Below are 14,042 nucleotides of genomic sequence, written 5' to 3'. Positions count from 1 at the left end.
CTCTAACAAGAACATACTGCACTTGCAAGGGAAGATTTACGGGGGGGGAAAGTGGAGATGGGTTATCAGTAATGTCTGAGGCACTAGAAGAAGAAGCACTTGACTCATCTCAGTGCCCTGGGGCATGTAGATGGGCATATCCTTATTGTGGTTATGTCTGGTTGTGGATGGGGGTGGTTATTTTAATCTCTTTCTCGGGAACTGAGGATGAATCAATTCCTCTTCTTCATCCCTTGAGGCATAAAGCTGAGATCCTGGCAGCACAGGGTTATTAACAATCCCACAGTACTTTTGGAACTGGTATTATTCACAGTATTTGGCCACTTTTTTTTCTTGACTTTCAGCCAGAGCTCTTTCCTAAGAGCTGGAGACAGTCTACCTGTATTGTTCAAAGGAGAAGGCCTTTCAAAGATGGATATATGGCCAAACATCACAGCCTGGCTTGCAGGGTGAGGAGCAAATACAGATCTTGTTGTATTGACCCAAGTATCCACCTCTGCTTCCCAATGAGGAAGAGTAGGCTAAACAGGAACTCCTAATTTAAAACTCATGGTGGGTTCAGTCATGATCTGTCCTCCTGGGGGCCCTTGGCATTTTCCAGAAATTCCTCTGATGAGTGTATTATAGGGTGGGGATAAGGAAGCTTTTGAACCAACTGAGACACAATTTCTAGGTGTCATTTTATTGTCAGACCTCAGATAACTTTCCTCTCCTCTTTCACTCCTTTCCTCACTTTCTCCGTTTCCTGCACTTCCTCTTGCTACACACTCCATTTTAGTCTACGATGACCTCCTCTGAAATGTCACTCAGATCACTTTTAAAACAGCCTTAATTTCATAACAGGTGTGTGCTATTTGTGACATTTGATATAGGACAAGTATTAGAGGAAGAAGAGAGACAGAGTGATAGCAGGGTGCCCTGAGAAGTCCTTCCCAATCTCTAACCTCTAATACATAATATTTCCTGCCAGCAGATATTACAGAGTTGTGAACTTCAAGTGGGAGAGTACAAAGCTGGTTCCTAACTGCAAATGCTGAAATATTTCAGAATACTATCATTTCTGTATAAAATGTACCCTTACTAAGTCTCTGTGTGATAGAATTATCCTAATCAGATTCTGAGTAATAAAAAAGGTTAATAAATACATGACTTTCTGTTCTAAAAAAAAATCTTAGCCTTTTTTTTTATGCACAACTACAAGAGAAAGAAAGAACATGAGTTGCACTGCTTGTTCTGAAGTATCTGTATTGCCTTGTCTAAGCTATTAGCGTTTGAAAAAGACACCGTAATTTTTCCTTCATTATCTGACTCTTATTTTTACAGGACTAAACATTATTTAATTATTTGTTGCTGTTTTTCAGTATTTAGCATTTTATATTCTTTTATTTTATCTTGTTTGTTTTCAGTATGATATGTGGACTTGGTATACCTTTCAAACAGTTAAACACCTATGCTAGTATTAATCAGGTGTTTTTGTTTATTTCTTCTCTTTTATAGTCTTGGATAGGAGCAATAGCTAAATATAGAACTGTAGGCTATTGCATACTCCAGCTAAAAGAAAAATGATCATGTATTTTCTGCTGGAGCAGATACTTATTGTTCTCCTCAAAGCGTTAAGTAAAGAGAGAAGACGATCCTGGATTATGAACATTACTTCCACGTGTGCACATTTCTCAGCTCCAGCTGTAGCTTTTCATCTTCAAGGACAAACTGATGTCAATTCAGACAAAGCTGTTGTATGGTAGGAAATGTGATTTGCTTGAAACATAACATGGAAGTGCTAAGGTAAGCTCTAAGATCTATTTTCTGCAATCTCTGACTTTAAAGGTGAAAAGCCTGTTAAAACATCTGAAGGTAAAATGGCTGAACTTTCTCTGGGCTTCGAGTTTAAAGGTTAGGCTTTAAACTGTGTGGATGACTCTGAGGAAGCTAGTTTCAGAAACTGTTGTATTTTTTAAGTATTTTTAGCACAGTGTTTTCTCCATACTTCAGATGATGTTTGAAGTTTTGTTTCTATATCAGCTAGTTCAACTTAAATGAGTATAAGCTCTTACTTTTGTATCATTTAAATTTCTGCAGTTAACCTACATGAAAGGCTTGTTTCTGTCTGCAAAGTCCTGATAGCAGCCAATTTCATCCTTGCAATATGAAGGCTTCCTGACTACAAAGTTCTGACTCTGCTGCTAACACTCTCTCATTTATTTGGGCTAATGGTTTTATGTTCTTTGAACCAAACTTGGACATTTTCTGCTCTTTCTTGCTCTGAGGAAATAGGAGCCCTCATTAATTGTGTACATAGATAGTGGAATCAATTTTTCCCCCCATTTAGAATCTATACATCTTGGATTATCCTCTTTTTCACTGCAGTCTCCTTTTTCTGCTCCAGCTCTGAAGGGTCAATAGAATTCTAATTGGGCTGAGAGGGATGTGACTTCTTCACTAGATGCTTCATCAAACTCTGATCATAAAATCAATTCATATGAGCTGCTTTCAGCCTATTACTCTGTGATGCTCAAATTGGTCAGAGCTGAAATTTATATTTGCTTTGTTGGTGCAAACCTCTTGAAGGAAATGAAAGCCACTTCTGCTATTGAATGACACAAAACCAATTCCAGCTCTGTCAGAGAAAGACCTTTACCAGAAAATCCAAATTCACAATAAGAACCCAAACTCGACCCCGACCCACCCATGAGCAACACAACCGGATTCCTTAAAGGATGGAGCATATTTAAAAGCTACTGCACAGGAGGCAAAGTAACCAAGTATGCTCATTGACATAGTTGGGAGCTAAGCTGAGGCTACCCTGTTTCTGAGACTGAGGTTCTACTCAGAATCAGTCAGGACTAATTCTGGTCTTCTACAGCTCTAGCACCTGAGCTTAGGTGTTAAATGAACTAAGAGCTGATGGCATTTCTGCTTTTATCTTCAGTTATAACCTATGCAACTAAGAATGCTGAGCAAGAACTGTTGATATGGATTATCTTATTCTTTGTCCTCAGTTATGTGATCAGTGCCAGAGGCAGGGTGCTGAGCAGGATATATCCTTTGGATGAGGCACTACAGCTAATACTACAAAAAGCCACTGATTTAGCAGAATGATGTGGGAATCCATTTGGTAAAATGAGGTCTAGTAAAGAGTGATTGTTACCACCAGTTTAAAAGATGCAACTCCACTCTGACATAACTGCATGTGAAGGCCTACTACTTACCTCAACCGTCTTGCAGGTCTCCTCCAGCTGTGTGACTATCCCTTGCACTCTGTCATTGCTCCCCACCAGGACTGCGATGCCGTCACTCAGCTCGGACTGGTCAGAAAAAGGAGAGCACGTGAGAGGGTGTTAGACTCTTGGGGGCACTGGCAGCCAGCCAGCCACCATCCCACTTCAGAGTGGCCCATCTACCAGTGGAGAGCAGGGGGATGAATAAGCCATACCAGGGTATTAGCTGCTCTTTTCACCAGAACCATGGAAAATTGAAGCATTACCTGCTCACAAGCTGCCTGTTAGTATTTTGACATTTGTTTCCTCTCCCAAAACACTAAAAAGGGGGAGAAAAGGGTGGAGACAGAGTCATTGGCACAAGGGAAACAGGTGAATGCTCTCTTGGGGACCAGACCAGTGGGAACATGGAGGGTCCTGCTGCGTAATAGAAGGGAAAAAACATGCAGGGAGGAAGGAGCTGGAGATGTTGAGGCAGAGACCTCTGCACGGAGGAAGAATGAAACACCCTGCTATGAATGGGAGATGTCCTTAGAAGAGGAAAGTCAGAGAAGATACTCCATGGGGAAGTTGGTGAGGGTGCAGAGGAGGGCAAGGAGCTCTTAGCATACTGCTGTAGTGATCTGTCTGCAGAGACATCTGTGTCTGTGGCCTCTACAGCTTTGTACAGGATCCTTGGAAGCATGCATCCCACCGGCTCTGGATTAGACATCCATTCTTGGGCATGAAAGCCCATTTCCACAGGAACACTGGGGAGGAAAGCACTGCTTGCAAGTTTCCACAGTAAGAGAGTGATTGAGGGCATGGATTCAGTCCATAAAACATCTCCCCCTTCTCTCTCCTTTTTTTGATCAAAAAGGATGCTTGTAACTACTTTTCTAAACTGACTTCTCATTTGTAGTTTTCACACACAAGCATCTGTGTGACAAAGTTGGAGGCTGGGATTGCAAACTTGTCCTGTCTGATTGCTAGGTCCGCTGGGGCCCTCCAGAAAAATGAGCTGTTTATCTCATGAGGATAACCCAGTGAGTCAGGTTTTAAATTAATACTGTATTAAAAATAAACAAGTCTTTTACTGGTGACAGCAAGGGCAGAGGATGCTAGGTACATCCTGTGCTGCCAACTATTGAATATTCCTGCATTTACTTGCAGGAGCTTTTTCACTTAAAATTTCTTAAAAATTGGATTGCTTAAAGGCAAAAGTGCCTGATAGATAACTCTTCGATTTGTAATGGCCTGTTCTCTTTTTATCATGTTCTGTAAATCCCACTTATTTTTGTGATCTAAAAGCACTGAAAAAATAGATTAGGAACCTCAGAAGGGAGATCCTCATCTTCACATCAAATCTTGGTCTAAAATGTTTACTTACTATCCTAACTAAAACTGAGACACTGTAATATCTTTCTGCGTGATTTCTCATAAATTTATTTCTCTGTGTTCCAAAACAGTTTCAACAGATTTGTGTGAGCCCTTCACTCCCATACAAGAATGGAGAATGTACACCGAGACCCCTTTGAAAACTCACAGGAAGCTCATGGATATACTTTCCTGCTGATGGTCCTTCCAATTGCTGGGAGGACTATGAGATACAAAAAAATATTTACCTTCTGTCTCTGGTAAACGTTTGTGAGAGGAGCAACCTGACAGTCTTTGTGGGCACCAAAGACTTTGCACAAGGAGCAGGTGGGCATTTCACAGTTCAAACAATAGATATTAATTCTCTCATCTTCATGCTCTTCACACATTGGCTGGTCACATTTCCTTTCAGGCCTGCAAAAGAAAATAAGTTTAAAATAAACTTGGTCTCATAAATTTCTGATGACAGTACTCAGAGTATCAACATGAAATGATACAATCGTATGGCAGTGTCTGAGGTTGAGCTGAATACTCACTGTAGATTTAAACCTGTCACACAGGCTGACTAAATAGACAGAAGTACCATTTAATATTCTGACACAAAAGGATGTGATGAGAATATAGAAACATGATTTCATCCTGTGATTCCAACTGGGAGTGTGACTGAACCCTCACTCATGTTTAAAAATGTAAACAACCTCACTAAGATTGGTCTGAGACTACCTGTGTACTTTAATTAGCATGTTGTCCATCATCGGCCTGAAATAGGAAACATATGTAATTCCTTTAGGGTTCATCATGCAAAACGTTGGGTGATTGGCCTTGATGCAGCAAAGCTTTTATGTAAATTTGAAGTAAGAGTTGTAGGTATTAATGGGCTTCATGCCTCTAACTCTATCATCTCTGCTGATGTGCCCTGAGGTCCAGGTCAGGCTTGTTGATATCAAACTGGACTAAGTCCTTGCGGCCTTTACACCATGCCAGCAAATAAAATAAGGTCTCACACAAACTAATTTTAGCTGGGTGGCATGTGTCTAGCTGGTTGGACTTGGTGACCCTGAAGGTCTTTTCCAACCCAGATGATTCTGTGACACTATAGCTTGTACAGTGCCAAGCTTTTTAAGAGCAGCTAATTTGATTGTACCAACCACCAAGGGTATGGCTATGCAAGAAGTGTGTAACCTCACCTGTGCTAAGCCAGGATCTATCATTAGCATCACTAGTTTAGTCCTGATTTCTTTTCGCCAAAATGATTCAGCCTTATACATGCTAGTTAACCCCTGCCATTTTAGGAACCAGTTTAGTTGTGACTTCCTTTAATGAGCCACCTAACTGACACGCCCAGTGTAGGTGAAAGCTCTGGTCCTGTCTGTATGGGCAGGATGATGATTTTCTGAGCCTGTGCCCCATGCTTAGCACCCTAAGAACATTTGTGACAAGCACATGAGCTTGTGACAACGTGGCACTGGAGCATAGGTTTAGTGGAGTGCCGTAGGGAGTGTGCCTGGGGGTTCCAGCCTCCAAAGGCTGCCAGTCCTACTGTGGTGTGTGAAATCTTTCCAGTATAATTCATTATACCCTTATGCTACCATCTGGAGGGAGAACTATGACTTACTTGTAGCAAGTGGAACAACAACATCATAGAACTATGTCGTCGTCATTGGATAGAAAATATTTCCCCAAATTACAGAATTTAATGGCATTAAATAGAAACTTTTTTTTTTTTTTTTAAACCATTCTATACAGCTCCATAGCAAGGAGGCAATGAGTCATTCATTCTATTACAATTTTAAAACATTCTGTAAAGATCATTATTTTATATTGTACTACAGTAGAACTTTCCATACAGTTTGGCAGAGTGGAAGTTTTTTAAGGACAAAATACAGGTTTTCTCTTCTGACCTTAGAAAAGAGGAATGGAATGTGATCATTTAAATGCATGTAAAAAAAAGATTGAGCAACAAAGAAAATGTCTCATGCCTGTGCTTTTTAAATTCAAGAAGGCACTAGAATTAAAAGTGTTTATAAGGAAAACCTGTGATCTTCAATATAACATGCTCTACAAAAATAAAACCAGAAGAACATTTCTGGAGGAAGCCTGCATTATTTGGGTCAGATCTCCAGCATATATTTACACAAGGCCCTCAATGTGTCAAACTGAACACCACTTCAAGGCCAGCCAAAAGAGGTGTGTCCCCACTGTGAAGGATGCTTTACATTGTTTGCCGCTGACTGCTAACAGCTCCTGCTATGTTATGGTGCACCAGTGGGTGGGCCCACCTGCAGGGGCAATAACAGACAATGAATATCAAAGTGATTAATTAAGCCTGAAATAGCTGCTCTTCCTGAAAATATTTACAAGACCAGAAACTACAAGAATGTTATTTGACACTGGAGCTGTGCCACTAGCACGAAAGACACACAGCACAGGGCAAAAAGGCGATGGTGTCGAGCAAGTTCAGCCAGAAGTAGCCAACCTTCAAAGGTGCCGCAAGGAGCTGGAAGAAACCTGGCAGAACTCCCTGAACTAGCGGGGCCCTGAAGACAGTGACAGAAGACCAGAAGTAAACAGATTTACAATCTCCTTCCTAGGCTTTGCTAAAGGAGAGATTTTTTGCAGAACATTCCCTGACTTCAGAGGAGATCCTCTAGGTTTACATTGGTGTAGCAAAGGCTGAATGAAACACAGCTCCTAAGTGTAAAACAGTGGCTGCTCCTAAATGGAAGATTAAAGAGTAGCCAGTAGGACAACAACAGCATGGCTTTACTAGAGGAAAAGATTCATCATAGATGTGATGTGGTTGTGACCAAAGAATGGGCAGGCAGCTGAAATACCCTAACAGTGATTCTACAATTCTTTGTCTCTGCTCTTTGAGATATTCAGCCTGCATTTGACTACTACAGGCTTATTTTTTTTCCATTAAAATTGGATAAGGACCTTAATGTGCAGAGTGTTGTGCATGCTTTATGCAAAGGAGGACTCTTGGCACTGGTGAGGCCACATCTAGAGTGTTGTGCCAAGTCCTGGGATCCCCAGCAGACATTGATGAGATCCTCCCTGGGCCTTCTCTCCTCCAGGCTGAACAGTCCCAGTTCTCTTGGCCTTTCCTCACAGGAGAGATGCTGAGGTCCCTTAGTCATCTTCATGGCCCTTTGTTGGACCCTCTCTTGTACTGGGGATCCCAGCACTTGGCACAGCACTCCAGATGTCCTATCAGTGCTGAGTAAAGGGGAAGGATCACCACCCTTGGCAGGCTGGCAAAGCTCTGCCTAGTGCAGCCAGAAGGCTGTTGGCTGCCTTTGCTGTGAGGACACATTGCTATCTCATGGTGATGTCGTCCACCAGAACTTCTAGATCTTTTCCTGTGAGTCAGCTTCTCAGCCAGTTAGCCTCCAGCACATTCTTGGGCTTATCCCTCCCTAAGGGCATGACTTGGCATTTCCCTTTCTGGAACTTCATAAAACTCCTGCTGTCCCATTTCTCCAGCCATTTCCCCTTCTGAATTGGTGTAGCAGCCACTCCTCAGTGTTTGGTTATCACCTGCAAACTTGATAAGGGTAGACTCTTGTCCCATCATCTGAGTCATTAATGAAGATATTAAACTGCATTGTACCCCAGTAACAACCTCTCCCTACACCACTAATGACTGGCCACCACCTGACTTTGTGCTGCTCATGGTAGCCTGTTGAGTCTGGCAGTTCAGCCAGCTTTCAGTCCACCTCACTGTCAGTTTGTCAATGAGGATATTATGAGAGGTGGAGTTGAAAGTCTAGTTAAACAACATCCACTGTTCTCTTGTTCACCAAGTTAGTCATCTCGTCCTAAAAGGCTATCAGGTTGGTCAAGCATCATTTTCCCTTCATAAGTTGATGCTAACTACTTTCAACCACCACCTTGTTTTGTATATATTTGGATATGCGTTCTATGAGAGTTTGCTCCAACACCGGTCTAGGAGAGCTTGCTCCAATACCTTTCCAGGGATCATTATGAGGCTGAGCAGCCTGTAGTCGTCACTGTGTGACATCTCTCTTCCTACAGCCCTTAGGAATCCATAACAAGTACCATGACTTTTCAAAGATTATTGAGAGTGCTTTTGCAATGACACTGGCCAACTTGCTCACCACTCATGGGTGCATCCCATCAGGATGTCCCCTGTTTAAAAAATGTTTCCAGACTCATTCTCCTCCACTAAAGGTAAGTCTTCTTTGCTCTAGACTTGCCCACCAGTCGCAGGGACCTGGGATTCCTGAAGGCCAATCTTATCGTTAAAGACTGAGATGAAGAAGGCATTGAGTACCTTGTCCTTTCCTGTGTCCCATTTAGCAGTGGACCCACCTTTTCCCTAGCTTTCCTCTTGCTGCTGATGTACTTGTAGAAGCCCTTCTTACCCTTCACATCACTCACTACATTAAGCACCAGGTGGGTTTTGGCTTTCCTAACTCCATCTCTACAAGCTTGGAAAATATCTCAAAATATTCCTGGGTCATCCGTCTTTTTTTTTCTTTCTTTCTTTTTTTAAAGTTTTATCAGGAGCTCTCTGTGAATCCATGCAGGTCTCCTGCCACCATTGCTTGAGTGCTTGCACATGGGAATGGACCACTGGAGGTTGGATGAAGTTTGAAGGAGTGGTCCTTGAAAATCAACCACAATGATGGACTCTCCCAAAAGTGGCAAAACGTCCATCAATACTCAAGGCAGAAGTGGGGCTTGAAAAATGAGAAGACCAAAAAAAAAAAAAAAAAAGGACTTTGGGATTCCTGCAGTTCCATACGTACACACCACCACTGTGAATGCCTGACCCAAGAAAACCTTTGGCACAGGTAAGGCTTGGGCTTTGTCTCCATGGGGACTTGGAGAATATCCAGGTGATCTCTCTCCTCATTTCTCTTGCTCTGCAATCTGTGGGGCTCCTCCTGCAGCACCGGTTTGTGACACAGACCCCTACCAGTGCCCACCACCTGCCCATCTCCCTGGACCAGCCATCTGAGAGCCCAGGCATCCCCGCAGCCCATCCTGGAGAACCACAGACTCCCTTGGGAGCTTGGGATGAGACAACGGAGGTGTCAAGTCGTGGTGGTGCTGGGTACCCTGCTACCACTGTCACAGAGCACTCGCACACTGCTCTCGGCATGGTGCCTGGTCCCTGCTGCATGTGCTGCTCCATCCACGCACAGGGCTGCCGGGCCAGCAGCCTTCACCTAGCAGGTGTAAGGGAGAAGGGGCACTCAACCCTCGCTGAGCAGGATTCAGCTGGAACAAAGCCCAGAGCACCCTTTGATCAGGAATAGCTGGCTGAGCTCGTTAGAGGCTGCCAGAGCGTGTGAGAAGTCCCAGCTTCCTGCAGCTACCCTTTCCTGGCAGCAGCAGGCCCCCTGATGCTCCTCAGAAAGTTTGGGTAATCAGTGGCCCACAGACTTTCAGACATCAGTGTAATATTTTAGTCAACTCTATTTCCACTCGGTTCGGCACTTTGTCCTCCTTTAAAGCTTTGCAGGAGCCACATCCTGCTTGAATATTTTTTTCCTTGTGTTGCTAATAGGTTCTAAATTGGGCAACAGGCTACGCTGTCATCGGTTGGAGTTTGATGAGCAATGTGATAAAAGATTAAAAAAAAATGATGTGATTGTTATTAACAAGAAGGGCTGCATGTGAGGGCTTGGGGAGAGCTTCCCAACCTCATGGCAGCTTCTGCCTCAGCTTTTATTTTTGAAAGTTCAATGCCTTAATTCAAATAGAAACTCAAAATGGAAAAAAAAAATGTTTGAAATCAATTATTTTTTTTCTAAGCAGGAAACAAAACTTGCTCCTTATCTGGATTTCCCTCATTTTCTTCAGCTCATACAAAAAGCAGCTGGGGATTGGCATCATTCTAGCATGCACTTATGGTGAATTATACCCACAGGAAGACCTGGGGGGAAGAGGTTCCCCTCTGGAAGTCACAGGAGCTGCTGTCCTGAAAGATTGTCTTGGGAGCACTCAAGGATGCCCAGGTGACATCTCACCCTTCCTATGTACCTCTGCCAAACCCAGCCCTTCGTCTGAAGGAGACTGGTACAAAAGGAAGGAGAGGAGACTTGATTTCCCTTGACTTTCTTGTTTCAGCAGGACAGCACAGGGTAAGGCAGTGGCAAATCTTGCTCACACACCAAGGAACGTTAGGCAGAGGGAGATAAGCAGCTGAAGCCTACAAAGTGCCAAATAGTTTAGATAATGCTGCTATGCACTGCCGCTGCTACGTAACCCTGGTAATTATTTTAAATCTAAGGACATACATGAAGGTTAAATAAACACCTGAACAGATTAAACAAATGAACATTTTGGATAGGTAGCTAAGAAAATACATGTTCATATTTATATCTTTTCTATTCTCCCCTTTTACTCTCCTTGTTGCATTGCACTTTTGTAGAATTTAAAGAAACAATCTACTAAATCTCTTACATTTCTAAGTAAATGAATTTTGTTTGATTTGCCCATTAACTACATGGGAAAAAGGAGCTGCATTTCCATTATTATTAAAGTTAAATACATCTCTGAGTTGAAAAAAAAATCTGACAGAAAGCCGCAAGACATGAGGCCACATATGTCCAGCTAATTTGATTGAGAGCAAAGTCCACCACTGTAGCTCCGCTGATTCATTTCCCCCGAGATTTTCCTGACTCAAATAATATTTGGATATCAATGACACACACATGAGAGTAGCTGACCTTCCCTGGGCTTGGAGTGCTAAGGGCAGCAGAAAGGACAATTTAAAGCCAATTTCGTGCTCTCCAGTGTTTTGGAGCTCAAAGCTATGCCCAGCTACAACAGTCCCTGAAGGAATTCAAACAGCCAAGAATAGCCAAAGCCAATGCCGGGCTCCAAAACGTCCTCTCTGTTGGTAACTGACCTCCTCTGCTGGAGGAGGGTAGAAGTGCCCTGAGCTGGTGTCCAGTGACTGTGCCCACCTGCTCCCCCAGTATCACCTCTGTTATCCCTGCAAAGCCCAGCCTCTTGTGGGAGCAGGACGGGATGACTATCAGGGAGTGTGGCTAGGATTACACCTTCCTTCAGGTGTACAAAACACCTTGCCATATAAAAACTGGCCCTACAGATGCACACTGGTGACAACAGGCTGCGTCTCTGGGGGAGAGCTGCTTGCTTGGTGGTACGTGACCAGGCTTAGCTTCCCCCTTACCACGTTCCCCAGGGTGGTAGCATGTGTCATGGTAGAGAGAAGAATGCAATATTGTTCTACTGCTGGATCTGTTACACATCCATTACAGGCAATTAACATTAGGAGTAATCTTACTTTTTAGGATTAACCCATTCCTCTGCATTGGGATCCTGACTCTTGGACACAACCACATAGCACTCATATACATTGTTTCTGCCTCTTCCTCCACTTTTACAGAATCATGAATAAGGCTTGATTTCATCCCAAGCATTCACATCCCAAGCTGACAGGAGTGGAGATTTTTTATTGAGTTTTGATTTGATCTTATGATGCAGGGCATCCTCCCTGTGCAATTGACCCATCTCCTTGTTTGTGCTGTCTGTACTTCAGGACTTTCTAACAAAATTTGAAATTCCTTTCCTTTCTTTAGCATGAGAACACACAGGATAAAGGGAAAGATGTTCTTTTGAACAGTTTATAAAATAAGCAACATGAACCTAGCTACTTCTCCCTTATCCATATGAATACCCACTCTGACTTCAAGGTCTTTGCTTGTGCAGGCAGGTATTGCTTATGTGAATAAGCATGGCACAGTGGTCTTCTGTAAGTGGTAGTGAGGAAACTCAGCATCTATTTGGATATTGTTTTCTGAGCTCAGTAAGTGAGAGCTGATATCATTGCACAGCAGATAGGCTGGCATGCACAGCAGCACAACCCCTTTCTGTACTTCCAAGAGAGAAAATAACTAAATAAATCTCACTTCTGACAAATAGAAAGACCAGAAGGACACCAGAGTCACCTAAGCAGTGCCTGTTTTTGTGACAGAACTTCTACAGAGGGTACAAATTCACTGCTTACCTTGTGGACTCCTGCTTGTATATGTCGATGATGTTCTCCACCAGCAGGTTCCTCTGCAGCCCGTATACGCCGTGCCGGTCGAGGACCACTTCATGCCTGCATGAGGGGCACCGAAACCGGCCTCCTGAAGCCATGGTTGTGCCTCCCCTGGTGGGCAGGTAGGGGTTCGAGGCCTGTTCTTGCCAAGCAGCACAAGAAGAGGTGAGTAAGGCCATGCACACCTTCACCAAAATGTGTTCTGACAAGGAGGCATTGTTCTTGGAGCATGCAGAGGCCACATCCCTCTGAAATCAAGGCCACATCCCTCTCTCTCCCCTCTTCTTCCCTACCAGCCCAAGGAGCTCTGGATCAAGCCATTCAAAGCTCATATTAAAAAAAAAAAAAATACTGGGAGAAGCAGCTGAAGCTGTTCAGATCAGGCCCATGGCACTGCAATGATCTATGCTAGACATAGCACAGCTCTTCCAAAAGCGCCAGGGGAAAACCCCGTGTGTAGCAAACCATTTGTAAGTGTGCCTGAGGTGAGGGCAGCTGCACAGAGGAGCCCAGGAGAACACGCAGAGACTGCAGGCTGTGGGGCTGGCTCCTCAGCTCTTGCCTGCTGCCACCTCCCTGCAGCTCACGGGGGCAATTCAGGCTGGTGCAAGCTCAGCCCCAGCCCCAAGGGAGCTGGGCGCTGGGGACATTTCCCCAGCTCACCTTCTGCTTTAAATCATCCCCCCCCCAAGTCTTACCAACTACTAAAATCAACCAACTGAACCGTGTGATATTTGGCTTTTCCACTAATTCAGCGAGTGCCGCTTGTCCCTGCAGAAGCAGAGCTTTCCACGGGAGTGAACCTACCTGGAAAATGTCGCTGGCGCACTTCCTACACAGGTTGTGCTGGCAGGGCAGGATGACCACCGGCTTGGTGAACATCTCCAAACAGATGGGGCAAATCAGCTGCTTCTCCAGGTTATCCATGGTCTGCTGCTCTTTGGAGAAGGACTTGTAGTTCAGGGAGGTGCTCATCCCTAGCTTTTCCAGGGGCATATGCTCAGGATCACGGCGTCGCAGGTCGGTTTCCGGGTTAATTTCCCTTGAAATAAATCCAAGGCTCCGCCGCGATCAGAGGCTCTCTGGGCTTCGCTCACTGGAGGACATTGCTTAAACGGGGGGCCGAGGGGAGCCAGGGCTGTTTTTAGCAGCGCGGCGTCACGAGATGCCATTCAGCCGTGCCCATATAAGCGCGTGAGAGGAGGACAGGCTGGGACAGGTGACGGCTCCCGGGGGGCCGGGGGGGCTGTCTCAGGGCCCTGGCTCTCCTCACTCACACATGGCAGCCTTCACCCCCCCCCCAGGAGGAGCCTGAGCGATAAGCAAGCGCCATCTGCTCCCCCCTTATCGCAGCCACTCACTCCAGAGATGCAACGAACGCCGAGGAGGCAATGTGCAGCCTGCAGTTTAGGCCCCGTGTT

At 44.4% G+C, this 14,042-nt stretch overlaps 1 protein-coding gene across 1 annotated transcript; it reads right to left on the bottom strand.

Moving 5' to 3' along the window:
- Positions 1-3,180: 3,180 nt before the first annotated feature.
- LOC118157060 (tripartite motif-containing protein 55-like) lies at positions 3,181-13,775 on the bottom strand (the record flags this gene model as incomplete). The annotated part of the gene is made up of 4 exons (XM_035311313.1): positions 13,429-13,775; positions 12,586-12,758; positions 4,823-4,988; positions 3,181-3,305 (listed from the first exon to the last, which is right to left on the bottom strand). Coding segments are annotated over exons 1-4 (653 nt in total), but the record flags the coding sequence as incomplete, so codon positions are not given.
- Between the last annotated feature and the right edge of the window lie 267 nt (positions 13,776-14,042).

This window comes from Oxyura jamaicensis, assembly GCF_011077185.1.
Source record: "Oxyura jamaicensis isolate SHBP4307 breed ruddy duck chromosome 2 unlocalized genomic scaffold, BPBGC_Ojam_1.0 oxy2_random_OJ106601, whole genome shotgun sequence".
Lineage (NCBI taxonomy): Eukaryota > Metazoa > Chordata > Aves > Anseriformes > Anatidae > Oxyura > Oxyura jamaicensis.
The sequence above is the reverse complement of the archived record's forward strand: the minus strand, read 5'-3'. Positions and strand labels throughout refer to the sequence as shown.